The sequence below is a fragment of the Cydia strobilella genome, chromosome 18 (genome assembly GCF_947568885.1).
Source record: "Cydia strobilella chromosome 18, ilCydStro3.1, whole genome shotgun sequence".
Lineage (NCBI taxonomy): Eukaryota > Metazoa > Arthropoda > Insecta > Lepidoptera > Tortricidae > Cydia > Cydia strobilella.
Window position 1 is genome coordinate 13871508 of NC_086058.1, and position 27204 is coordinate 13898711.

The 27204-nt window shown below is 38.7% G+C and overlaps 1 protein-coding gene across 1 annotated transcript in view; it reads left to right on the plus strand.

Annotated features, from left to right (window-relative positions):
• LOC134749609 (nose resistant to fluoxetine protein 6-like) overlaps positions 1-26737 on the plus strand; it is a 45099-nt gene extending 18362 nt beyond the window's left edge. The window contains exons 3-12 of the mRNA XM_063684628.1: positions 2218-2551; positions 6748-6862; positions 7318-7405; positions 8102-8268; positions 10072-10257; positions 11196-11369; positions 12053-12203; positions 12692-12878; positions 13703-13845; positions 26581-26737. Of these exons, the coding sequence (XP_063540698.1) occupies positions 2218-2551; positions 6748-6862; positions 7318-7405; positions 8102-8268; positions 10072-10257; positions 11196-11369; positions 12053-12203; positions 12692-12878; positions 13703-13845; positions 26581-26703 (1668 nt within the window). The 3' untranslated portion in view covers positions 26704-26737. The remainder of the gene's footprint in view (positions 1-2217; positions 2552-6747; positions 6863-7317; positions 7406-8101; positions 8269-10071; positions 10258-11195; positions 11370-12052; positions 12204-12691; positions 12879-13702; positions 13846-26580) is intronic.
• Positions 26738-27204: the final 467 nt, after the last annotated feature.

The window sequence follows — 27204 nt, forward strand, 5'->3', positions numbered from 1 at the left end:
ATTTAGCTTTATTTAATGATTTTAAGTCATACTCATTACTCATTACTCATATATTTATTGCATCCATGGTAGGCATGGTGGCATGGTGGTAAGTCATAAACCTTAAAATTCCATAAGAAACGTTTGTTTTTTTAATAATGATGTTAAATATAATCTGAACGCACAAGTTAAGTCGATGCAATTTCAAAACGCATCATTGAAATTTCATACGTCAGAAATGTCAACATTGACAACAAAATTTTTACTTAAAAACTTCTCACGTAAAAATACAGAATTTCCAGAATTTTTTCGCTATAGTGAGGTGAAAAGTTTTGTGTTACACACGGGTGCAAATGTATTTTACTTCTCGTTTGTTAAAACACTCGCTACGCTCAGAATTCTATTTTAGAACCACGCTTCGCTCGTGGTTCAACTATAGAAACCTTTCGCTTGCTCGTGTTTCAATTCCACACTCGCGGGTAAAATACAACTTGGCACCCTTGTATAACAAATCTAACCAAATTGGTTAAATGCCATTATACCAGATAAAACATGTATTGAATACATGTCGTGTATAATTGACATAAATAGATCTTCTTTAATTACTGTAATTGCTATAACATCGTTCTGGAAAAGCCACAAGTGGACGTGGGTGATTCCAAACAATAACGCTGACATGCGACAAAGAGCTCGCGTGCGTGAAACTTGCAATACTTTTAAAAGTGGAACATATACCGGGTATTTCCTGTAACAGGAGCATTAAATTAAACTGAAGTCTGTACACGTCAAACTGACCAACATTTGTTCAGCAACTTTAAAAAATAACGTGTGTTGATTTTCATTACACTTTAAAGTTTATTCTAAGACGCAATGTATTGCAAAATTTGTTATGTTTAAAGGGGGACAAGCAACGTCAAACACACAAATGGCAGCGTACATTGAAAATAATATTTAATTAGTATGAAAAAGGTATAATATAAAAATTTCATAATTTTAAAAAGTAGCGAACAAATGTTGGTCAGTTTGAGGCGTACAGCCTCCAGTTTAATTTATTGCTCATGAACACCGTGAAACACCGTGTATATGTTAAAACCATACATATTAGCTACTAGCTTCTGCCCGCAAGTTTATCGGCGTGGGAAGATGATGATGATTATGATTTATGATTGACAAAAAATATCCTGTCTTTCCTCGGGCCTCAAACTATGTCCATCTCCATACCAAATTTCATCTAAATTAGTCCAGCGGTTTAAGCGTGCAGAGGTAACAGACAGACTGACAGACACGAGTTACATTCGCATTTATAATACTATATATACTTAAGTAGGGATGTGCAAAGTGCATGGTAGGGGAAATGCAAGCAACGAAAAACGGATGGCAAAAATTACAAGTTTCATGGAACGATAGGTTAATACTATTTGACAGCTGTCAAATGGCAGATATCGAATGTGTCCTATAGCCGCTGGGCGGCACCACAGTCGGACATAGAACTATTTTATAGGATACATTTTATTGATTATAAACGTGATGTTATGCCCGGTCTGGCCTAGTGGGTAGTGACCCTGCCTGTGAAGCCGATGGTCCTGGGTTCGAATCCCGGTAAGGCCACTTATTTGTGCGATTAACACAAATATTTTGTTCCTGAGTCATGGGTGTTTTCTATTCTGTTTATATTAATATAAGTTATCAGTACCATGTTTCAAATATGCTTTTAAAATAAAGAAGAAGAGAATTGAGCTATTATTTTGTTATTTAAATTGTTGTACTTTAACAAAATTATATTTTTAAAAACAAAACAATCAAGGAACTACATAGGTATAATAAATAGTAGTTAACAGTGTAAATAGCAGCTGTCATGTATCTGTAGGCGTTTGAATCGTTTGAATTGAATTTATTGACTGCCCATAAATTACTATAACTAGTAAATAAATATCTACTACGTAAAAAATTTAATTACTATGCATGTTTCATTCATGCTACGTATAAGAAGGAACATTTACACAATTATTACAATGTTCGGTCAAATCTTGCAAGCAAAATTAGATCCGGCTCCCATTATTCTATTGAGCTGGAACTTTACTACATATGTAAGTTGGGTGACAACGCAATATAATGTTAGTATTAGTTGCCTGTTGAAAGAAAGAACAGTCAGCGATAAAAGCTTGTATAAAAATGAAAATTTTGTCAATAAACTTATTTGGTATAGAAAGTTAAAATCTGAATTGCTTTTTTTTTCAGGGTTATTCAGAGCACACAATAAAACACTTCAATCACACACAGATACACAGAGGACTATGTGTTACAAAGACGTGTAAAGATTTTATTCACAATAGAAGGCTAAATGAAACAGCGGACCTAGAAGTGATCCTTGAGGCATGCCTGAATAGTTCAATATGGAGGGATTACAAATTACACGCCACAGTGAATAAAATACAGTATTGTAACCGGGAAGGCGATGATAAAGAGCTGGATACGAGTGACTATGTGGTAGCAGCGGTGTATCTACTGTTGATTGTGTGCAACGTTGCTGGAAGCCTGTACGATGTCTACTTATGCGAAATAGATGGCAAAGGTAAATGTTTATTTATTTTTAAGTTGTTAAAAACTAGTGGCTCTGTGAGCTGAAGACCTCGCAAACCCGCCATTTGAAACAAATTGCAAAATTGAATTGACAAAAAATCTACTATTTAATCATCGAACCTGCTCACAAATTTTAACGAGAATCCGTTGAGAATTGCGACCTACAGAGGAGAACATCCGGACATACGAAAGTAGTTTTGCTCAAGTTGAAACGGAGACCTTCGCTAGCGCTCGGTCAGTTACAGTCTGTCATACACAGTTAATAAGTTAAAGCTAAAGTTGGCTATAAAGCTTTAAATGTCGCTTATGAAATGCCGTCTCATATACCTAATACTTCAGAAAATTCTGAGAAAGTGTATTTGATCTGGTATCATTTCATGAGCATTCTGGAGCTTTGCGCATTTGATTGCTGCGATTAAAGGCAAACGCATTTCGTAAGCGACATTCTTGTGGAATGCTACAAATGCGGTTAAGTTTTCAGTCAGAAAGTTTACAGACAATTCAAAACCTAAATCTGTTGGTAGATTCGTTCAGATTGTCGTGATTACGACATTGATATTGTAAACTGACCTACCACGAAGTTTAGCGCCTAAATAAAAGATTAGTACAACAGTCACGTTGAGGCAGTTATACAGTTGGCAGCAGATACGAGGAGAAAGTTACATAACCTTAACTCTCAAGTTGACAAAGAGTCAAAAGTTTATTGGGGCCTATGTACCGTAAATGGGGTGAGTAGGGTTCGCGGGGAGAGTTGGGTTACGAATGGGAAGAGAAGGTATGCAAGGGGGGTGAGATGGGATTTGAAGGCTACTGCTACAAAAATAATGTATTACAATTTAAAATCGAAATCGAAATTTAAAATACTCATAATAATAATAAAACGATCCAACAATCTTCCAAAATCACCTTTGTATGAAAACCCATCTCACCCCAATTACGAGGGACTACGGGGTGAGGTGGGATTTCTTGTTTATCGTCAAAGCTATGAAATGGAACTACCCAAAATAAAATAAAAACTAAAATACAAACGTCCGGAACACTTATAATATACACCGTTCAGTTTGCATACATAAAAACAAAATGTTACCGAGGTTTGAATGTCAGTTTTGTTCCTATTTCCTACTCACCCCATTTTATGGTACTACGTTTAGGACGCGGGCCGTCATGGAGGTTATTGCATTCATATAGGCACAGAATTTGAAAGAGCTAAAAGCTAAAAGGTTCGAAAAATATATTATCTGATTCGTATCAAAAAATATTGAATTCAACAAAATTTGCTATTTAAAATAAATAAATATTATAGGACATCTTACATCTTACACAATTCGACCTAGTCCCGCAGTGAGCTCGATAAGCTTAGATAATTATAAGTACATAGAAAACGTTCATAACTCAGGAAAAAATATCTGTGATAAACACACAACTTTTGGACCCGGGTATGTCCTTAAACTACGTCCAAAAGAGAGGTATGGGCACTGTGAATGACATCTCGCTTTGTGTGGTAGGGCACAGGACAGCGGATGTTATTCCAGATCTAGAGCAGAGCCCAACTGGGGAGGTACCTCCACCTTACAGAAAACCGCAGCCAAATAACACTAGACCCTACTAATAGTGTTGTGTTCCTGCCGGTGAGTAAGGTTGCCAGAGCTCGAGGGAGAGGAGTGTTAGGGTCGGCAACGCGCATGTTACTCCTCCGGAGTTGCAGGCGTACATAGGCTATGGAGACTGCTTAACATCAGGCGGGTTGTATGCTTGTTTGCCACCGACGTAGTATAAAAAAAACCAAGTAAATGCTCTTACCAGGGTCACGAGTCACGACCGAGTAGGCTTTATATCTATCTAATTATCTTTGTCTACCCCTAATTAAAGTAAACGAAATTAATAACTAGCTTAAATATAAAATAGGCCCTTGAGGCATTGTACTAAGGGTGCTGGCGGCATTTCCCCGCTGTATCGCAATGCTGATACGTTGTGCGAGAAAGCCGCCAGCTCTTCGGTCACCAGTTACGTCAACCAGACGCTTCGCGATTTCTGCAAACAACTTATGCGCGCTGGGACCCCATGGACCTAGAGTTTTAACTCCAAATGGAACGAAATGATACTCTCTACCGAGGCTCTTATATTTATTACGTTTTAAAATTTCGGCGCTTTCCGCCGCTCCGCCCGCTTTTACATTGGTCCGTTGGAGGTGGGACGGTGCCAGTGTGTCTACGCAGGTAGCATCCCACACCAACATCCGTCCCAAGCTCCAAGGAACCAAGGACATCCCATATATTTTACGTAGTACCACTGTATATATCTTGTATGTAAATAAATGTTTATTAAAGTACCTATAGGAATATTCAAACGAGATACATATAACAATGATTATGTTACTTAAAAGTTAGATGACAGCCACGTACCGTAGGTACCTGACATTAAATCGGTGTGTAATTGTGTATGTACTTATCGTAATTATATTCTCATATTATTAGTATTTCTTTTATGACTGTAATTTTCTGACCCCCGGTAAACAATGGAGTAAGGTCAGCTATGGCAATTGAAACTATGGGGCAAAAGGCTAGATAACACATGTTGAATTTTATAACAAAATCTAGTAAAATACACAGCAAATGAGCAATTTATCATATTGTGGATATTAAAATAATATATGGAAATGATAAAGAAATACAGGATCTAAAAGTTTCAGTTTAAAGTATTTTTGAACTCCCAAAAAGGAATAAAGTAAAGATACCATTCGATTTCTTGCATTTTATCCAAAAAAAAAAAGTTTATAGCAACTATATCACCGAATATGTCATCGAAAAAAATCGCAATTTTACTTATTTTCCATACACTCAAGACTCAGTGACCTTGACGTCACGTTCACTTATTGTTTTGTTAGGAGCGTTTCGCGAGTGAAGTACGACTGTCGGACTTTGACTTTCATTTCTGACTTTTGTATTGCTTTAATGCAATGGGTCCCATATAGACATTTGATCCCAAAACCGAACCTGATCGATTAATCTTCTTCTTTAAATTAAATTAAATTAAATTAAATTAAATTCTTTATTCAACGACCAACTAGGATCAATCAGTGTTAGTAATGCTTATGGGTAATCTTATACTACGGTTAGTAACAGCAAAATTAATTATATTATTATCAATTCCGTATTACATATTTATTTACATATTTAAATATTTATAAGTTCCTGCGCACATGAATGAGGCAGCAGTTGTTCAAATAAACACCGTCAACCCTGTCTGCAATCATGGTCAGGATGCTGTTGGAGCTAGCCCGGACTCTGCGCACCAGGGAGGTTGCTCTCTTGCGCATAGTGGTGTAGAGGCAGTCTACCCACGCCTCCCTCCGCGCGTCTTTGTCCGTCCCTGCTCCCGTTATCTGGGGTCGGGTCTCCTCACATTTTTGCGGCAGGCCCGTCGGTCCTGGATTGGCAATTGGGTTTTCTTGAAGTCTCTCTCTATGTTAGACCACCAGGTCAATGGCGGGCGGCCGATACCTTTCTTACGTTCTGGTAAGTTTAGAGCGATTTTTACCACATGTTGAATTTTATAACAAAATCTAGCAAAATACACAGCAAATGAGCAATTTATCATATTGTGGATATTAAAATAATATATGGAAATGATAAAGAAATACAGGATCTAAAAGTTTCCAAAATTTAAAGTATTTTTTAACTCCCAAAAAGGAATAAAGTAAAGATACCATTCGATTCCTTGCATTTTATCCAAAAAAAGATTTTATAGCAACTATATCACCGAATATGTCACCGAAAAAATCGCAATTTTACTTATTTTCCATACACTCAAGACTCAGTGACCTTGACGTCACGTTCACTTATTGTTTTGTTAGGAGCGTTTCTCGAGTGAAGTACGACTGTCGGACTTTGACTATCATTTCTGACTTTTGTATTGCTTTAATGCAATGGGTCCCATATAGACATTTGATCCCAAAACCGAACCTGATCGATTAATACCATTAATAAAAGAATTGTCATCTAGCCTAATGTAACTTAGGTCAATACGGATAGTGCGGCATAGGGATAAAATTTATCCCACATTTAGCCACATTTAATGTGGCTGACCTTTACACTCCTTTTTACTCGTTTCTTCCAAGATCATACATTTGCTACTTGCTACTCGCGTTTATTGATAACGCCATTAATGGATACATTCTGGTGTTTCCAGGAAATCCTTTTCTGCTCGCGTTCTCAATACGTCGCAACTGGCGGAAACTGACAGCGCCGGCAGGCGTTGGGCCGGACCCGAGGCTCAACCGCCTCAAACTCTTCAATGGCTTGAGGTTAGTAACCTGCTCCTGCAGCATTACTTGAAATTGTCTACCGTTGTCCCGTACAAACACGAATTTTCTGAAGATTTGCTGGTATAAGTTTCTTTTTCCATGACAAGGTGTTTCTTTTGCGCTATGACGTGGGATTCTTCAAGAAGCGGGTATTTAGCGTTCTCAAAGGTCGGCAACGCTTAAGTGGTTCCATGATGTTACTTATGTCCATGGGCGACGATGACCGCTTCCCATCAGGCGGCTCCTATGCTCGTTTGCTGAATATCGCATAAATGTAGGTAGGTACAAAAGATTCTTACACTTAAGAGGGCGCCGACCGTCCAGTGGAGCCGCCCAGTCCAGTGACATTATGGAAAATATTTTTACACAATTTGATACATTAACACACATACATACACTTTAATAGCTTATGCCCCTGACCAGTTTGTAAATTTGGTTTATTTTTATTTTTTCAGAACCATGACGATGGTCTGCGTGTTTTTCTCACACAGCGTGTTAATCATGTCGTATTCCTACGTGGACAACCCAATTTACATTGAAAAGGTAATTTGGGGCATTTTCTATGAAAAGGGACCTTATTGTCGATGGCGCTTACGCCGCACAGCGTCGCGCGGCATTATATTTATTTCGGAGCATCGTTTATAATGGCGTAAGCGCCATCGACAATAAGGTCCATTTTTGTAGACAATACCACATTTACTGATAGAATCTTATCGCAAAGAAATATTTACTGTGGTAAATAAATTGTGTTGCTATTAGTTGTATAGTACTTATCTGTAAGTAACAGAGAGTCAGCTCTCTATAGGTCTCTACTGGTCCGGATATAAATCCGATTCGAAAATGCCGGACTATAATGTTAAGGTTACATTCGGTTTCTGACTGCACCAGCGTTAGGTAGGTACTGTTGCAACGTGGTCATACGTGGTTGCCGTATAAATGTAACATTTCTTGATGTATGTATTCAAAAATCAAAAATAATATTTGTATAATTACAATGTGGCTATATGGATTAAGGCTAATTTTTATAGTTTGGCAAGCCATTTCCATTTCAATAAGGCGGCAAATTTAAAAATGTAAGCTCCAGGCTCCAGGGGTCGGTATTCCATACAAAATTTGATATTCGCGCCTTTTTGCCTGACATAATTGGTTTGCCAGCCTATACGTGCGAAATTAGTCGTTTCGTCAGGATCGATCGGCTGTATCGTGTAAACATTTTTTAATGTTTATTTTGTTTTACAGTCGTACGAAGACCCATTCAAACAGATCCTCTTCAATGGCAGCCTCGTCACCCACACATTCTTCGTGATGTCCAGCTTCCTACTAGCCTACAATCTTCAGATCCATAGCGAACGGGACTCCTTGACTTGGTGTCAGTGGCCCAAGGGTGTGTTACTGCGATGGTTAAGGTACTCATACTCATTTATTCATAATATTCCTAAAATATTACATGTCAAACATCAGAATATATTATTATTATCATCACATAATTGATAATGAAAACAAATTATGTCTAGAATTAAAATTACAATGAATTCATTCATTCATGTTCATTAAATTAAAAATACATTATAAATAACTATGTCAACATTAAAATATCATGTCATGATAGTAGTTAGTACATAGGTCGGGTATGTCGAATAGGATGGGCATGTGTGGGCATTACAGTATAAAAAGTTTTATCAATTAGGCATTTTTTAAGTTTGTTAATAAACTGTATGGTATGAAGACTGGATCTTGATCAATGGAAACCTCATCACCGACACGTTCTTCGTGATGTGCAATTTCCTTCTGGCCTACAATCTTCAGACTCCTTGACTTGGAGCCAGTGGCCCAAGGGTATGTTACTGCGATGGTTAAGGTATGAAGACTGGATCTTGTTCAATGGAAACCTCGTCACCCACACGTTCTTCGTGATGTGCAATTTCCTACTGGCTTACAATCTTCAGATCCACACCGAACGGCACTCCTTGTCTTGGAGCCAGGTGCTAGATTCAAACAGATCTTGTCCAATAACAACCCTTCCTCTTGCCCTTCAATCTAGAGTTCCACTTCGAAAGCCACTGGGTGTCCTGAAGCCAGTGGCTCAAGGCCGTATTATTAAAGTGGTTGAGGACCTAAAACAGGTCATGGCCTATAACAGCCATGTTCCTGCTGGCCTACAATCTTCAGATACACATATCTAATCGAACCGATCGAACGCTTGGAGCCAGTGGCCCAAGGGAGTTCTGCTGCGGTGGCTGAGGTATGAGGACCCATTCAAACTGATTCACTCCAACGGCAGCCTAGTTACTTGCCTTTGGCATATCTTACCTAATGATAGCTTAGCCATGTCAATCCTTGTGGACATTATTTATATTGGAAAATAACAATAATTATCATCGTTAAAAAAAACACCTAAAAAGGCCACCAACAAGCACATTAAACAAGGGACGATGTCAACAGTGTCAACACAGTTAAATACTTGTGTATCTACATCTACTTAGGGTTGGCAATGTTCTTGTAACTAAACTGGAATTGCAAGCGTCCGTAAGCTGCGGTGACCGCTTATTGTCACTGAGGCTGTACGCGTGTACGCTTCACAGTGATGGCAAATGAAAGAAAAATTTTTTTTCAAAGTGAAGGTTAATTAGTGTCGAGGTTAAGTTGTTTATGTCGTTACGTACATATAGGTAGTAACGTATATTTACATAATATTAGTTGTCGAAGTTGGAAAATGCTGTTCTTTTACAAAATTACTTGCTATCTACTCAAGTTGTATCTTAAACATATAAGAAATTCAAATATTTGGACATTTGAGTATGTTTTAAAAGGAGAAAAAATAAAGATTTGCTAAGGTTCCTGAATAAAGGGTTTTACCCTTACCCGAATTATGATTTAATATATGTTACAAAGAGCGAAAGTCTTAAATATTAGGTATATTATTACTTTGAACATATATACCTATTATATAGTTAGTGCATAGAATTCTCAATATTGTCGGGAAAGCTAGATTTGGCAAAATAAAAATATAATCGTGGTACAAGATCGCCCTATTATTGCTCCGATAAAATATTAGACATAACGTATCGCCTAACCATTTTTACTTTTTTTACGTTTGGTGCATGACCATTCTTTATAAAATAATACACATTCAGTATCTTCCTCAATATTTGTCATTACATCTTTGTGAATTCCATACTTTTAGTAATAACACCGTCAAACTCTTCCAGATTAACTCCTACATACGCACTAGTGCTGGCCACGATTTCCACATGGATGCGTCGATTGGGCAGCGGACCATTGTGGGGGCTGGTGGTCGGTGCGGAGGCCGAGGCCTGTCGACAGTACTGGTGGGCACACGTGCTGTATATCAACAACTACGTGTATGAGGATGCGCATTGCGCTCCGCAAGCTTGGTAAGTTCAAAGTTCAGCACTAGCTTCTTCTTCCTCGCGTTATCCCGGCTTTATGCCACGGCTCATGGGAGCCTGAGGTGAGCTTGGCAACTAATCCTGAGAATTGGCGTAGACTACGAAAGCGGCTGCCATCTGACCTTCCAACCCAGAGGGAAAACTAGGCCTTATAGGGATTGTCCCGTTTCCTTCACCGAAAAGCTACTGGTAAATATCAAATGATATTTTTTACATAAGTTCAGAAAAACTTATTGGTACGAGCCGGGGTTTGAACTTGCGACCTCCGGATTGAAGTCGCATGCTCTTACCGCTAAGCCACCAGCGCTAGCTTATACCTTTATAAGACCTTGTCTTACAAAAGGGATTAAGGCTGACCTAGCTGGACCACGTGAAGCGCTTTCACTCAATGCAAACTATGTATGCCACTTGGGTCTAAACAAGGCCTATTGCATGCTTTTTGCTACACTAGAAAACCTTTGGTTTGGTTGGCCTGTATTAGCATTACTTAAACAATGCTATTGAGACACTATACTCCTAAGGTGCTAAGTAGGAAATGATCTCAGGACTGAATTTGTATGGCGAGAACCGGGAATTCTCGGTTCTGGGACTGATTTTGTATAGAAAAACAGTGCTGTAGTCAAAGTCCTTGCATCCAGCGGACTTATAATACTAGCTTCAGTGGGTAACATCAAACCTAATCTACCCATAACTTGCTTCCTCAGGACTTTCTTCTACTTGGATCATGTATTGAGTAGAGATCTCAATACTCTCAATAAGCTAGCTTTGATCTGCAATGTTGGAACAAATTGTCGCAGCAGATCGGTCATCTGTTGGTTCGAATAAATTAAAACTCTCACGGGCTTATCACGAACTACAATGTGTTCTTAATTCCGACTATGAAGAAGATTCTTATCAGTTCCAAAAGTTTCATTCTTGTCCAGGTATTTGGCAGCGGACACGCAGCTATTCTGCCTAGGCCTTTTCGTCTGTGTGGTGTTCCGAAGCGCACCGCGACGCGCAGCAGCGCTCATCTTCATGCTGCTGCTCTCAATGTTGATTACTGCAGCCCATACCTATTGGCAGGGTCTTGATGCTGTTGTCATTCAGTCGCCTGAGTAAGTTGCAATTTATTGAATTCTGAAGCTCTTCGTGGTGCGTCGCAGCGCTGGTCCCATGCTGCTGCTCTCACTGCTGATTACGGCTGCACACATCTACTGGCAGGATCTTGACGCTGTTATCATACAGTCGCCTGAGTAAGTAGCTATAACATGAATAACAGGATGGTCTTAGTTCTACATAACTTATTAAGATGCCTGTTAGTTGAGGCACTAGGCGGGGTAATAATTCGCACTTTTCGCAAACTAAAAAAATCATAACATTTAAAACCTTCGCGCTTTGAACACATATTAAATCACATTTATAATCGGGTAACGACTATCGCGAATTTATTTTCTTACCTTTATTTACCGACGTTTAAACACAGGTCAGCTACGTCAGTCAGTCGTCAGTTAGCCACGACCATGACTAGTGAAACCTGTGAAATAGTTACAAATATTTTCCTAGGCCGATCCAGAAAGAAGACATTGTTTTTTAAAGTCCATCGTCCAATTTCAATTAATTTTTTTGAAATCTGTAATGGGAGCAGAGCATTTTGATATTTAGGTTACCTTTAAATGTATCTTTTAGGGATTCACGATTTCGCGTTAATTGGTATCAAATTTCAATCAGTTAATTAGAATTCAATACCTCCTACACGTTCTGGGATAAGGACGATTAATGTATTGACAATTTTTTTTAGAAAATACCGCAATCTCTACGCAACCGACGACACCTTCCGCCTGCTCTATATCCGAGGCCACACGAATTTGTCTACATACACGTTGGGGCTGGCTGGAGGTTTCCTGACGTACTACTGGCAGCAGGAGGGGAAGGACATGAGCAGATTTAAGGTACTTTGACCAAACGCATACGCCTAAACAGCCATAAACTCATGCAATAGTTTACCTTATTCTTGCGCCACAAATTCCAAATTCAAACTGGCTGGTTAGTATTAGTACAGGTATTTTACATACAATGTGCATAGTATATGTCTAAAAGGGCCCACCCATTACCAGTCCGCCGGACGATATCGGCCTGTTAGTTAGAACAAAAAATTTACAGTTCCGAACAACTGACAGGCCGATGTCGTCCGGCGGACTGGTAATGGGTGGACCCTTGACGCATATGATCGCCTTTTAGTTTGTGAGCGGATCAAAGTTTCAGAAGGTTTAAGTAAAGTTACGTTATAGATTCGTTCTTCGTCCACTTCTTTCACTGGCAGATAATGAAGAATTAATTCAGACCCGAATATTTCTAATGCTTATCAATTCTGTGCGACTCACTGAAAATCTGTTTTTTTCGGTATGACTTCCTATCTTGATCAGTTTTTTTCTTACAGAAATACAGATGGATCGTGTGGCTGTTGTTCCCCTTAGCTGTGGGTGTGATTCTGTCTGGAGGGCTGTTCTATCCAGACGGTCCTCGAGCGGCGGCGCCGCTCCGAGTGTTGTACGCGGCGCTGTACAAACCTGTGTTTCAGACGTGCGTGGTGCTGTTTATCATTAGTTGCGTCTTTAAGCTAGAAGGTGAGTTGGTTTTAAAGTAAAATAAAGCTTAAAATATGTACTATTTAGACATCAAGTTGCATATGAATATTCCTGCTCACTCTACGGTCACCAAACTAGAGATGCTGGAAACATTTTTTCTCAACATTGTCTAAGCGGCCATGATAACTTTAGCCTAACCACTACAATGGTGAAATATCACCAGATATTTCTATTATATTAATGGCGTTATTAATAAACACAATACAAGCCTGAATTAGCTATGAATCGTTTGCCTTTATCTGTCATTTTGGTATTTGTAAGAAAGGGATAAAAAATAATTTAACTAATTCGGGCCCGTAAAGTTTTATGATTAGGGGGGTTAGTATATATGTGCTTCAAATCTTGTAACTAAAATTTGTACCACTTCCCGGTGTCCGCTTCAGATGAAATTTGGAGTACTACCGTAATTCCGATGACATTGCAATAATACCTATGCTAACATGGAGCTGATCCGATGATGCAGTCGGTAGGTAACCAAAGGAACTCCTCGATAGAAAAACACAAACAATCGAGTGTAGGCTCATTAGAAAGGTCTCGAGAAGTACTTGATAGACATGCAAATGAGAAGAAGTAGTCAGCAATAAAAGTGTGTCACAAAAATAATTTTTGACATTAACTTGTTCAATATAGGGTTACTGTTACATAGTAATGGCCACTCTTAACAATAAGGCTTCAATGGGCTTGTTTCTTTCTGATTTGTTAGGAGTGGCCAATTCCTATGTAGTTGCCATAACTATAGTATTCACCCTATGTCTAAGTGACAGTGACATGGGAGTTATCCAGTTCACAATTTATTTCCGCAGGAGTGTATCGCGGCATAGTGGAGTGGCGCGGCTGGGCGTGGAGCGGCCGCGCCTCATACGGAGCTTTCTTGCTACATACCTTGTTCCAACGTGGTCTCATCGGTGGCGTCACTGCCCCCGTGCATATGACAGATTACTATGTGGTACGTACAATCGTCGTATTTTGATCGGTCCGTGTACTGTTTCGGTTGATTTAATCACTAATCAGTGAGTTTCGGGTAAGCGAGTGATGTGTGTCACTCCGCGATATCGTCGCGTCGCTACAAGTACCTGCGGCCGCCTCAATTTTGAGGTTTTGAAATTAGTTAGTCTGTATTTTCTATGACACGAATTTCATATGGTTCGGACAATGAAAATTAAGGTATCTATAAAATCTAAAGTATAATATGTAGCCTAATAAAACTTGGTATATTATTGTCTTCGGTTACCGCGTTACTCATGAAATAAAACTATGAAAACGGATTATATCGCGTATGTATATTGAACCGTCGGGTTGTGGAAACGTCGGGATGTATTATAAATTATAATCCGTCTTGACGTCTTCATAGTTTTATTCCAAAACTTGGTATTTTTGATAAGTCTACTAACTACATGAATAAATTTCAGCTCACTATCATTATTCAAGCCGAAACTACAAGGGTTCGAAAATACGACGAAACGTGCCGAGAAAAGATAAGGCACTGCCTTTTGCCCTTTGTCTCGTCATGGCGGGGGCACGACCTTGACCTCAGATATATGTACCTACACAATACCAATGAATGCCACACTGTCAAACATAATCTGCAAAACTAGTTTAGATGTGGTAATATTGTCATACCAATGATTTTAAAATTGGCAGTCCAGTGATAACATTATCATAATTTACTTAACCCTTAAATGCATGATTTTTTCTTTTTGCCTGAAATTAATATATGTCTTACATAATTGTTTACTGATTCTAGGAAAAATAAAAATATAAATTAAAACATCGATTTTCACTGCTTAACCAGTATTAGAATTTACATAGGGTAAATAATAATTTATGTAAATTTATACAATTATTGGTAAAAGATATAAAAAATCTTACTACCATTAGAAATTTATACTATTTGTAATATACCTATAATAAAGATTTTAAATATAAATAATTACAAACCCCGAAAAAACCGCCTAAATTACATATTAAAAATCATTAAATTTTCCCAATTTTCCGCCATTTCGTGTTAAAAGAAATGTATTTTTTTTAAACTTAAATACTGCGCAAATTTCAATAAAACGACGGAAAGTGTATTAATTTACGATCAAAATAATATACAGGACCAAATAAATTTTACCTAATTATGCATAAAATTATATGTTTTTTGTTGTGTACATACGTACATCACTATGCATTTAAGGGTTAAGAGTCCCTGGCAAGCTCAGTTCTCCACACAAACGTAGTTACGCTCTCATTTTTAAACGACTAGCTAGATGGCTCTGAAACTTTGTACTTACAATAGGATAAGGTATATCTAGGTCACCAAGAAGCCAATTTGCCGATAGATGGAGATGTAAATAATTATGCTTAGTTTACTTCTGATCAAAAGTCTTTCGTGTTTATAGTAACACTAGCGACCCGCCCCGGCTTCGGACGGGTGACGTGTAGTCTGTGGTTAAACTCACATATGACCGGTTTTTATTAATGCACATAGTATCTTACTTTCCTTGTATTCGAAATGAAAAATTTGGGTGTTTAACTCGGGTGAAAGGCATCATTTCAGTCTCGGACTAATGGCCAAACTACCTTGTCAGAAATGCGTGCCTTTCATCCCTTTTGGTTAACAATCTACATACTATTGCCGCCTTGCTAAACAAGTCTATTTTATAATCTATGATTTTCAAATAAAAAATATTTGAATAGGTATATTTAGAAAAGCTAACTCAATTTTTTTTTAATACTACGTCGGTGGCAAACAAGCATACGGCCCGCCTGATGTTAAGCAGTCTCCATAGCCTATGCACGCCTGCAACTCCAGAGGAGTTACATGCGCGTTGCCGACCCTAACACTCCTCTCCCTCGTTGAGCTCTGGCAACCTTACTCACCGGCAGGAACACAACGCTTCAACACTACAACAACGTACAACACTATTAGTAGGGTCTAGTGTTATTTGGCTGCGGTTTTCTGTAAGGTGGAGGTACCTCCCCAGTTGGGCTCTGCTCTAGATCTGGAATGACATCCGCTGTCCTGTGCCCTACCACACAAAGCGAGATGTCATTCGCAGTGCCCATACCTCTCTTTTGGACATAGTTTAAGGACATACCCGGGTCCGGACGTAGTTTATGGACATACCCGGGTCCAAATGGCATTTTCTAAGACATAGTGTGGTAAATATCGTCATTAATGTCAAAAATCTATGGAAAATATTATGTTTACAATGACACACACTTTGTTTGTCAAAGTCTGGAGGTGGCTAAAGACGGATTCTATATTGAAAACATGTTTATTTGTTTTTGCTTAAATTTGTTTATCGCCGAGTCCGGTCATCGCGAACAAGTTATAGTCAAGACAAAACAAATTATAGCCAGCATGAAATTAATGTAGTATGACATCTTTGGGTATGGTGCTTTACGCACACTAGCGTCCTCTCCCCTACCGCTGACCTGACGCAACCCCCCCTTTTAGCATGAAATATGTCCCGGTTGACGGTTTTTTTTTTAATTTTTGAGAAAAGTATAACTGATACTTTTCTCCCATATCGTATACTTTCCCCAAAAAATAAAAAAAATTGTCAACCGGGGCATATTTCATGTTGAAGGGGGAGGGGGGGGGGGGGGTTGCGTCAGGTCAGGGGTAGGGGAGAGGACGCTAGTGTGCGTAAAAGCACCATATATATCGTATCACACTACATTCATTTCAAGCTGGCTTTTTGTTTTTCAAAAAACACAATTTGACCCAATCAGCATGCCGACGAGATAACGTTTAAAGTTGTAGGTTACCTCCAATGTTTGATTTAGATTTAGAGATTTTTATATTATTTCTACTCAAAATCCTTTTTTTAATCTGTGTAGTTACGTTTTAAGTGCAACTTTCAATGACTGAAACAAAATGTACTTTACCGAAAATATTTGATAATTGGAAAACACGTTTGCTCTCGTATTCGGATCGAAACTTTTCAAATATTCTCTTCCTGACGGTGGACCTGCTTTTTCTTTGTCATCAAAACACATGATGAGACATGTTGAATCCATAGGATGTTTTGGAGTGTTGAACATTTGTTTGCAAGTCCCTTGCCTTTTGGAAGAAAGAAAGAAAGAAGAAAGAAAGAAAATACATTTATTTAACAACATAATTTGAAGAAACATTTTACTATTCTATAAAATACACACAATACAAACTAATAGATGCTAAACAAGATCCCCACAGCATACTGCCACGGCAAGCCATGGCTTTTAAGTGGGTAAGTAGGTACCTGACTTAAAACTAAGCTACAACTAAACGAGTGACAACACACGCCTTTCTAGGGAATTGTCTAGGAAGAGATTTATCTTTAGCTGCTTTTGTAATTAAAGCGTTACAAATGTTTATTACAATAATACAGATGAACCGAATAATTCAGCAGAGTATTCGGTTCGGTATGATCTGAACCGCACATTAGACCGAAGCGTCGAATATTCTTCGTATTCGATAAACGCCATATTCGGCCTCTCTACTTAAATGTTATGGTTATGTCATGACATTTGAAAGCTTCCATTCTTGTCTGACCATCCGACGTTTAATCTCATAAGGTATTTTTTACACCACATGCTCGACAAAGCCGGATTATATATCATATAAACCTCACCGATAGCAAGACATCCCTTGGCTTTAGCCGGGTTATAATGTTGTATGGAATTTCATTATTACCCGCCGGTCAATAACGTAATTTTCACTTTTCATAATCCTTATTGCTATGACGATAAAATCTAATTTCGTTAAGCAAAATGTGTTGCACCCGCCTGCGGCCAGGTAATTAGCGGTCGTGGCCAACTCGATTTTCGAAAACCGAAGCCGCGACCTACTAGATTCGCACGATCTTCATTTGTTAAATCAAGTAGGCAACGCCGGCCGCCGGCGGGAGGCTAAGCCTGTTTTTTATTGTCTCGCATAAGGTGAGAAAAGCAGAGTATATGTATACCTCGGGAATAAAACTGTTTTGTCTTGGGCGCTGGAATCCCTCACTGCACTCAGGACTCAGTCTTAATTCCCTCGCTTCGCTCGGGAATTAACTAATAACTGGGCGTCCTTCGTTACGTTCAGGATTCAATGTCGCGCCCGTGACATAAATCCCCTTGGTGTACAATCTACTATTACAAAATGCGGATTTTTTACAATTTGCCGTTTGTAAATGGCAGATACTTACAAAATGCCTGCGAAATTATAGAACCTATTGTAATTGGACGTGAACCTTTCTATTATTAAACTTTCACGCGTGTATTTATTGTTTGTATATGTACATATAATAGTGAAGATATAATATTAACAGTTAGTATAGATGTGGATCAAAAATAATGTCAATTATAATTTATCTGCTTTGTCTGAAAACTGTCTGATAAACCATAAGAATATAACGTAAATATTCAAATATGAACAAAATTCCTGAAATACAGTATCCATAAATCAAAATCATGAACCCAAATTTCATCCCTTTCATAGATTGGGGCTTTCTTCCTCGCGCGTGAATCTTGTATTTAAGTCGTTCCGAAAAATAGAGTCTACTGGTGAACCAGTCGATCAAACCTGCAGACCGGACTCTTCCGAGCAGTTTACTGAAGGCTGCCGGCAGAGATGACCCTCGCCGAAGATACATAGTTTGCAGAAGTGTTCCCAATGGATTCCTTATAGTGTGGATCTTCGACTCACCGTTCTCATCGGCAAACTTCCAAACGAAACTCTTGTAGTGAATATCGGTTGTTATAGTGTACAAACGCTGATCAGCATTTATCATAACCTTCATCATACAGTCTGAAGTATTATTACAGGTTGTTTTAACATTCTTTAATTTAATAACGGGATTTTTTAGTAAGTGAGCATGAAAGGCGGGGCTGATGACCACTTGGTAGTTTGAGATGACTTCCTTGGCGTCGTTCGGCTGATCTCCTCGGATGGGATGCGTCGTAGCGCTCAGCAAGCTTGCTTGAATAACGTATGATATCATAAACACGTACATAAGTATATTAAGCAGCACCATTCTATAGGGTATTCCTGATTTAGCTTTCTGCTTTTGACTAATGTTACCCAAAAAATAACCCCAAACGATGAGGATATCCCGACTTGTATCTCTCACCTGTCCTTTAAATATTCCCATGACCATAACTGTGACACAACTAATGCAGAAAATTACAAAAATAGCCCATAAAGCTCCTATTCCGAACTGCTTGAGGACTCCAGGCCACTTGCGAAGCAGTTTTGCTCGAGCAATTACTACTTCGTAGTGATTAACCATGTAAGGTTCTATGAAATCTAAGTTTGACATTTGATTATAAGTTAGTAAGTAACCACCTACAGCGCCTTGCACGTGATGTGTTTCTATCTCGTGCAACATGCCAGTGTGTGTAAAGTTATCCAGACTTGCTCCAAAATTTTCATGCTTTCCAAAATGTACTAGTTCGACTGTGATACCTCCATAGTCACGAATTAATCTTAACAAATAATTCTCAATAGCGTCCTCTTTAAAAAAAGACATGAAAGGCCAAAAGTTGTGCGACACAAATTTAACACGGCAGCCTCGGAGTGTAGTTTTCTTCTCATGTGTAAATATTTCGCCGATGTTGATATTGTGAATCGCGGAACAACGGTTCCGCGGTTTTAACAACTTTATTACGGGTCGGTCACATTCGTCGTATTGATCCCCAAATGAATAAACCAATACATTTCGATCCTCGGAGTAAGCAACAAGAGCAACGTTGTAAATATGATTATGTAAGAGAAAATCTGATATATCTTGAAGATAGTTCATGTATTCGATGGTTATTATAAACTTCGCTCGTGGATTCCAAAAAGTGTCTCGTCTGAGTAAGTCCAGTCCCTGAGCAAAGGCGAAGTAATCCTTGCAGCGGATGACGTAGACCTGGTTGAACATCGTATTGTTCGGCCAGTAGAAAGTTCTGGAGACGAACCTTGCTGGCCGCGGCAGGGCGTGTAGCGCCTCAGCGAGCTGTGCATCTACGTTGATCAAAGTAACATCGGTTACATTCCCGAGTTCAATTCCCCGTATCAACATGGTAACACATTTGTGCAGCTCTATCGTGTCATTTTCTTCATAAATTTGCCCAGAACCATGGCACAATTTCACCAGGACAAGGAATACATAATGCAGAAGAAACTTTTCCATTATTATGCTAAAAACTTTTCCTTCCTTCGTATTTGTTTGATTTATTCTCTTGTCTTTGAATACATGAACTGAAATGGCTTCGTGGTATCTTGGCGCCATTTAATCGAACCCGGAAGGAAGGACATTAATCAATCACCACCGTACCTTTTAACGGAAGCATGCATTCATAAGCGAGAAATAAATGAAATGCAATTAAGTGTCATTTCATTTGTAACAATATTAATCCTGTCTATTCAAAAGTAAATAGACATTTAATGGACCTCTCTACCTAGTCTACCTATTAATCTTTACTAATACTATAAATGTTTTCCGAGGTTTTCCCGAGGGGCTACAGTATGGGGTTCTTCAAAAAAGGAGTGTACAGGTTTTTAAAGGGTCGGCAACGCGCGTGTAATATCTCCGGTGTTGCAGGCGTCCATAGGCCAACTGCTTACCATCAGGCGGGCCGTATGCTTGATTGCCACCGACGTGGTATTAAAAAAAATATGTAAAAGTAATTCAAAACTGATTATGATGATGATTCCGTAAAATTGTGTCTTTTGAAAAACAAATTATAGCCAGCTTGAAATGAATGTAGTGTTGATACCTTTGGGTATGGTGCTTTACGCACACTAGTGCCCCACCCCCTCCCTCTGACCCAACCCACCCTTTTAGCATGAAATATGTCCCGGTTGACATTTTTTTAATTTTTTGGATAAAATAAAACTATGAAAACGGATTATATCGCGTATATTGAATTTATAATACATCCCGACGTTTCGAACTCTTTACAGCGTTCGTGGTCAACGGGTGACTGAGGAAAAATTACAAAATGCAAAAATACCCACATACTAAAATAATGAACAATCATAGACTACAAACTTTAAGGCTGGTTGTACATGCAAAATCGGTTCATAAGGCTAGTTATACACTATAATTATTTTTCAAGTAAAGATATATATATATACGCGATAAAAAAAAACTATGCCGGCTCCAACCCTACACCACGGACCCGAGAAGATTTAATTCCCTCCTAAATTGTAGGAGGGTATCCCAATATGGGACCGGCAACAAACTCGGCGGGACACATCTTTTCAAAACATCAGAATGTCCAGCATCATCCAACACTAAGTAGTGTAGTAGTTAGTTATCGGCATAGTTTTTTATCGCGTATATATATATATCTTTACTTGAAAAATAATTATAGTGTATAACTAGCCTTATGAACCGATTTTGCATGTACAACCAGCCTTAAAGTTTGTAGTCTATGATTGTTCATTATTTTAGTATGTGGGTATTTTTGCATTTTGTAATTTTTCCTCAGTCACCCGTTGACCACGAACGCTGTAAAGAGTTCGAAACGTCGGGATGTATTATAAATTCAATATACGCGATATAATCCGTTTTCATAGTTTTATTTCATGAGTAACTATCGCGGTAACCGAAGACAATATTTTTTGGATAAAGTTTAAAATGTAGGAAAAAAGTGTCAATGAAAGAAATAATCCTTATTAAATTATCAACAAAAAAGGTCATATTCATTTTTTTGATATGATGCACCATATTCATGCCATAGCTAGATGAACTACGACAAAATTTAACCGTTAATTTAGTTGGTTCTCCCCATACGATTTCTGTCAGTATTATCACGTAGACCACGTAGTACGTACTATATTATATTGGACTTCAACAAATTAATACATGAATATGGTGAATCTTACCAAAAAGTTGTATATAACCTTTTTTGTTTAAAATTTAATAAGGATTATTTCTTACCTTTACATTTTTTCCTTACTCTAATACTTTTCTCAAAAATTAAAAAAACCGGGACATATTTCATGCTAAAAGGGGGATTGCGTCAGGGTTAGGGGAGGGGTACGCTAGTGTGCGTAAAGCACCATACCCAAAAAGGTATCATACTACGTTCATTTAATGCTGGCGATAATTTGTTTGTCTTCCCCATACATTAGAACATAATTTGACCGAATCATCGGTCTATCTGTCTGTATTTGCGTCGACCAGTGCCCATAGAGTTGATAAGACGCCTAAGCCTGCGACAAAAATGGTACCTTTTAATTGAGAACGTCGCAATATTATGATGACATGGAGCTGATCTGATGATAGTGATGATGGAGACAGGAGGTAGCCTATCGGCGAGGGGGACTCTGTGATAAAACAACACAAACTAATTATGTTTGGGGTTATTAGAATTGACTCGATGAGTATTAGTTGTCTGTGGATTGTGGAAAGAAAAGTACAGTCAGCGATAAAAGCTTGTACCAAAATTAAATTTTTGCCAAAAACAATTATTATTTAATATATAAAGTAAGTCAAAGTCAAAGTCAAGTCAAAAGTCAAAAGCACTTATAAATTGTCAAGTTTTAAATATTACCATAAATTTTAGTGTGATATTACCTTAATCTAAATATCAGAGCAATTTATTGATGCAGTTATTATTATTCTTAAAAACATTGAATTATTATAGATATGTCAAACTTAATAATAAGAATTTCACAAAAGGATCGTCAAACACCAAAATTGTATAAAAAAATACTAGTCTAGAAACTTTCTAGAATAAAAATCTAAATGTCAAAAAATACGGATAATATAGGTTATTCATTGAATTATCAATTTCATCATTATTAACATAATAATAAATATATATATATATTTTTTTTTTTTTTTTTTTTTTTTTTTAAGTAATTACAAATTTATTTACATACAAGATATATACAGTGCTACTACGTAAACGAAATTAATAACTAGCTTAAATCTAAAATAGGCCCTTGAGGCATTGTACCAAGGATGCTGGCGGCATTTCCCCGCTGTATCGCAATGCTGATACGTTGTGCGAGAAAGCCGCCAGCTCTTCGGTCACCAGTTACGTCAACCAGACGCTTCGCGATTTCTGCAAACAACTTATGTGCGCTGGGACCCCATGGACCTAGAGTTTCAACTCCAAATGGAACGAAATGATACTCTCTACTGAGGCTCTTATATTTATTACGTTTTAAAATTTCGGCGCTTTCCGCCGCTCCGCCCGCTTTTACATTAGTCCGTTGGAGGTGGGACGGTGCCAGTGTGTCTACGCAGGTAGCATCCCACACCAACATCCGTCCCAAGCTCCAAGGAACCAAGGACATCCCATCGGGCCTCTTGCCATCATCTCTGATAATACCAGTCGGCTCAAGAAGAGCGGGTACATTGATGGTGGCAAGAGACCGACGGATTATGTCATTAAGCGACGCATGTCTTGAAAAACGGCCGGCACTTTTTTGACAAGATAATCCATGGTGTCCCAGTCGGTCCACGTCCGTGCCACAAGAGCATATGTGTGGCGTACACACCGAAACCCCGAGTCGCAAACCAGTCGCCAGTCTAAGGGAGGCCGGATCCAAGAAAGTACCAGTATTAGGCGAAGGATGGGCATGTAGCCAGTAACCCGCTTCCCGGGCTCCGACCGCCAAAAGCCTCGCGCGGTCTGGACCTGTACAGTTGTTTAGGAGAATATTGTAAGTTAAATCACAGTAAACATTATCCCAACTCCTTTGTGAATTTGGGTTGTCTGGAAATTGTTTTCCCGGGCAAGCAATTTTAAAAGCATTTTTGGCGTCCCCAAAGCCCGCAATCTCACAGTTTGTGGGCAAAGCCCTTAAAATATTTCCTATGAGACCAGACGTGCTATGAGTGGACGCCAAAAAGGCTGGGGAAGCCACACTGGAAATTTTGCGAATCCCTAAACCTCCAAACCGAATAGGGAGGGACGCTTGAGACCAGGAAGGCTCACTTAGCTGAATGTTTAGAATCGTCTCTAAACTAATTTTGATCAAATCATCTAAAGGCGACAATAAATTTTGATGTTTCCAAAAAGGACAGCAGCGGAGCACATATGTAAATTTAGGGACAAAAAGACAAAATTTAAGAATCACAAGAGCATAATGAGGGCTAATTTCGAGTAAGCGATTCGTGTGACTTTTGAATTTAGTTATAGAGTTAGAAATATAACCGGGAAAAGATTCTTCGAATATAGGAGATCCCAGGAGGCAAAGAGAATACTTGTCTACTGATTTGATATCAGGAGCCAGATCGTCAAATTTGGGTTGTAAGTCTGCCAAAGAACAAGAAGATTTTTGAATAAAGAGTTCACATTTGCCGAAATTCAGTTCTAAACCAATATTTTCGAAACTACTCTTAATAAAAGACAAATCAGAGAGCACAGTATTCACGTCGCCTCCTAGGGTTCCGTCATCTAAATACCAGACATTGAATTTTGATTTTAAATTTTTAATAATTGGATTTATAGCCAAACTAAAAATTGCTGGCCCGAGAGGGTCACCCTGCTGACAGCCAACCTCAGAAGATAATTCATGTGACTTGTACATTAATTTAGATGAGTTTGAATAGCAAAAGAAAAGGTAATTGTATAGCTCTGGAATTTTGTCCTTTACTTCTGTCAGCAAAGTGTCCCTACTAACCGAATTAAAAGCATTTTTAACGTCAATTTTGACTACAATTTCGCAATCATTGAGTGAAAGGTAGGTCCTTAGGGCATGGACGGCTGCCTCGCATCCACCTTTCGTGCCGAAACCTAGCTGTATTGGTTCAAAAAGGGACTGCAATTTTGATCTAACGTGTCTAACCGCAATTTTTGATGCCAGACGTCGTAAAGTAGACCCCACAGCAATGGGTCTCACCCCTCCGTCCTTTTTGGTTAGGGCGATCAGGTTTGCACCGTATAGAATAGGGAGGATTTCAGTGTTAATTTTGCCTGAAAACATAAAATTTACTAATTTAGTAAGGGAACTGATAAGCTGCACACCTGCGTCGCCCACGGAATGAGAAATTAGATCCTTCAAATGTTGGGGCGAGATCCCATCCAGGCCGGCCGCCGAACCGTTTTTGAAAGAAAATATGGCGTCAATAACGTCTTTGTCTTCGATTTGGAGGCAGGCCCGGTCAGATGTAGGTGGGGCAAACAAGTGTGGTACTGAAGGAGCTGGGGGATGTTTAGAACGTAAAGCCGAGAGGGTATCAGGAGTATCTGGCGATAGCACGTCATTTGTGAAAAGAAGACGAGCGGCACCTTTAAGATCGCCGTCGCTAATTTTACTTTCAATTAATTTAGTTCTATTGAAAGTGGATGAGGCGCACCCAGAAGGTCGAGAAATGTGTGGAATTGTATTCGAAACGCAATTGTTTTTGATTTTTTGTGTTAAAGAAATTGTCTTATCCTTTTTGGCATGAAGGGTTTTGAATGAAAAAAGGAAAAGATTATGCCAATCATCAATTTGATTATTTACCACACATTTTATAATTAGGCCTGAAAGGTGATTAGCGACTGTGATCCTGGCGCCGCGCGGAACTCTTTTAACAACGGGCACATTATTTTTAAGTTCGCTAAGGTATGAATGGAAAGGGATGGAATTTGGTTGGTCTGAAAGGGGGGTGGTCAAAAAGGGTGGGTCTAAATTTAAAACGGCATCATTTTGGCTGATACATAGACGGTGTTTTTTGGAAATATGAATATTGAGGCCTCTCTGCGTTTTAAAAGAGTTGTCGCATTGTACACAATTAAAATTAAAATTAAATTTTAAAATTAAATAATTAATTATTTACAATCACAATCCCACGGTGTTTCATCATTCATGTAGTCTTGTGTGCTATAGGCTTTAGAGATAAGTTTACGTTTTACATATTTTTTAAATTTATTAACAGATAATTCAGTGATGATATTTGGAAGTTTATTATAAAATCTTACACAACTACCCATGAATGATTTTTTAATGCAATCGTTAGCGAATATGTCAGTGTCAAACTCGTTGTAAGACTAATAGGGCCAGGTTCGGCAGCCGACGTCACACGTTACCATTACTTGCTTTTACGCGCACCACGACACGGGGTCATTGCTACTCTGTTTTACATAATATCACGTTTTAGCGGGCCGAATATCACCTTTCCATACAAACGAAATTCCGTTCCTATTTTAAAACTACGTGTTGGATTGTACTAAAACTTTGTACATGCAATGATATGAGGTATATCTAGGTCTGACATTAGTTTATATAGCTATAGTATAAAAAACAATCGAAATAGATGTTAGATTTTAAATGTATAAAGTGTCAAATGTTATAATTGTTGCTTTACTTTTGCCTTAATTGAAAAAAAAAAATAGAGCTTAAACAAGTTTTGTATGACAAACTTAAATTCGCTGTATTTTTTTCACTATGGTATCTGAAGCTACATAAACTAATTTCAGACCTAGATATACCTTATCCTATTGTAAGTACAAATTTTCAGAGCAATCTAGATAGTCGTTTTAAAATGAGAGCGTTACTAAGTTTGAATGGAGAACCGAGCTTGCCGGGGACTCTTAACCTGAAACGGAGACCTTACTTCGCTCGATCAATAAATGTGTTAATAATCTATATATCTAACTGTATGACTGTTCACCAACTCAATCTATCGGTTGACTGGTAGGAAATGTTTTCTGGCATTAGTTCCGCCATTTGTACTTTCGTGTACATATTGTGCAGGTTGACATAAACAAAAAAAAATCTTATTTGTTTCAGTTGATGGTACTGAGCGCAAGCATTTTCCTGTCGTTCCTTGGAGCTGGAATCTTCTGGGTGTGTGTGGAAGCTCCTATCGCAGCCGTCACTAAGGCTGCACTGACCCCCAATAGGAAAGCTTAAAAACTAAACACCATTTAAGCATTTAGCTCTAAATGCTAGCATCTTCCTGACGTTCTTTGGACCTGGAATCTTTTGGGTGTGTGTGGAGACTCCTGTCGCAGCCGTCACCAAGGCTGCCCTGACCCCCGACAGGAAATCTTAAAAACTAAACACCATATTATAAGCGTTAAGCTCTGAGCGCTAGCATCTTCCTGACGATCTTTGGAGCCGGAATTCTCTAGGTTTGTGTGGAGGCTACTGTCGCAGCCGTCACCAAGGATGCCCTGACCCCCGATAAGAAAGCTTAAAAACTAAACACCGTATTATTAGCGTTTAGCTCTGAGCGCTAGCATCTTCCTGACGATCTTTGGAGCCGGAATTCTCTAGGTGTGTGTGGAGGCTACTGTCGCAGCCGTCACCAAGGATGCCCTGACCCCCGATAAGAAAGCTTAAAAACTAAACACCGTATTATTAGCGTTTAGCTCTGAGCGCTAGCATCTTCCTGACGTTCTTTGGAGCTGG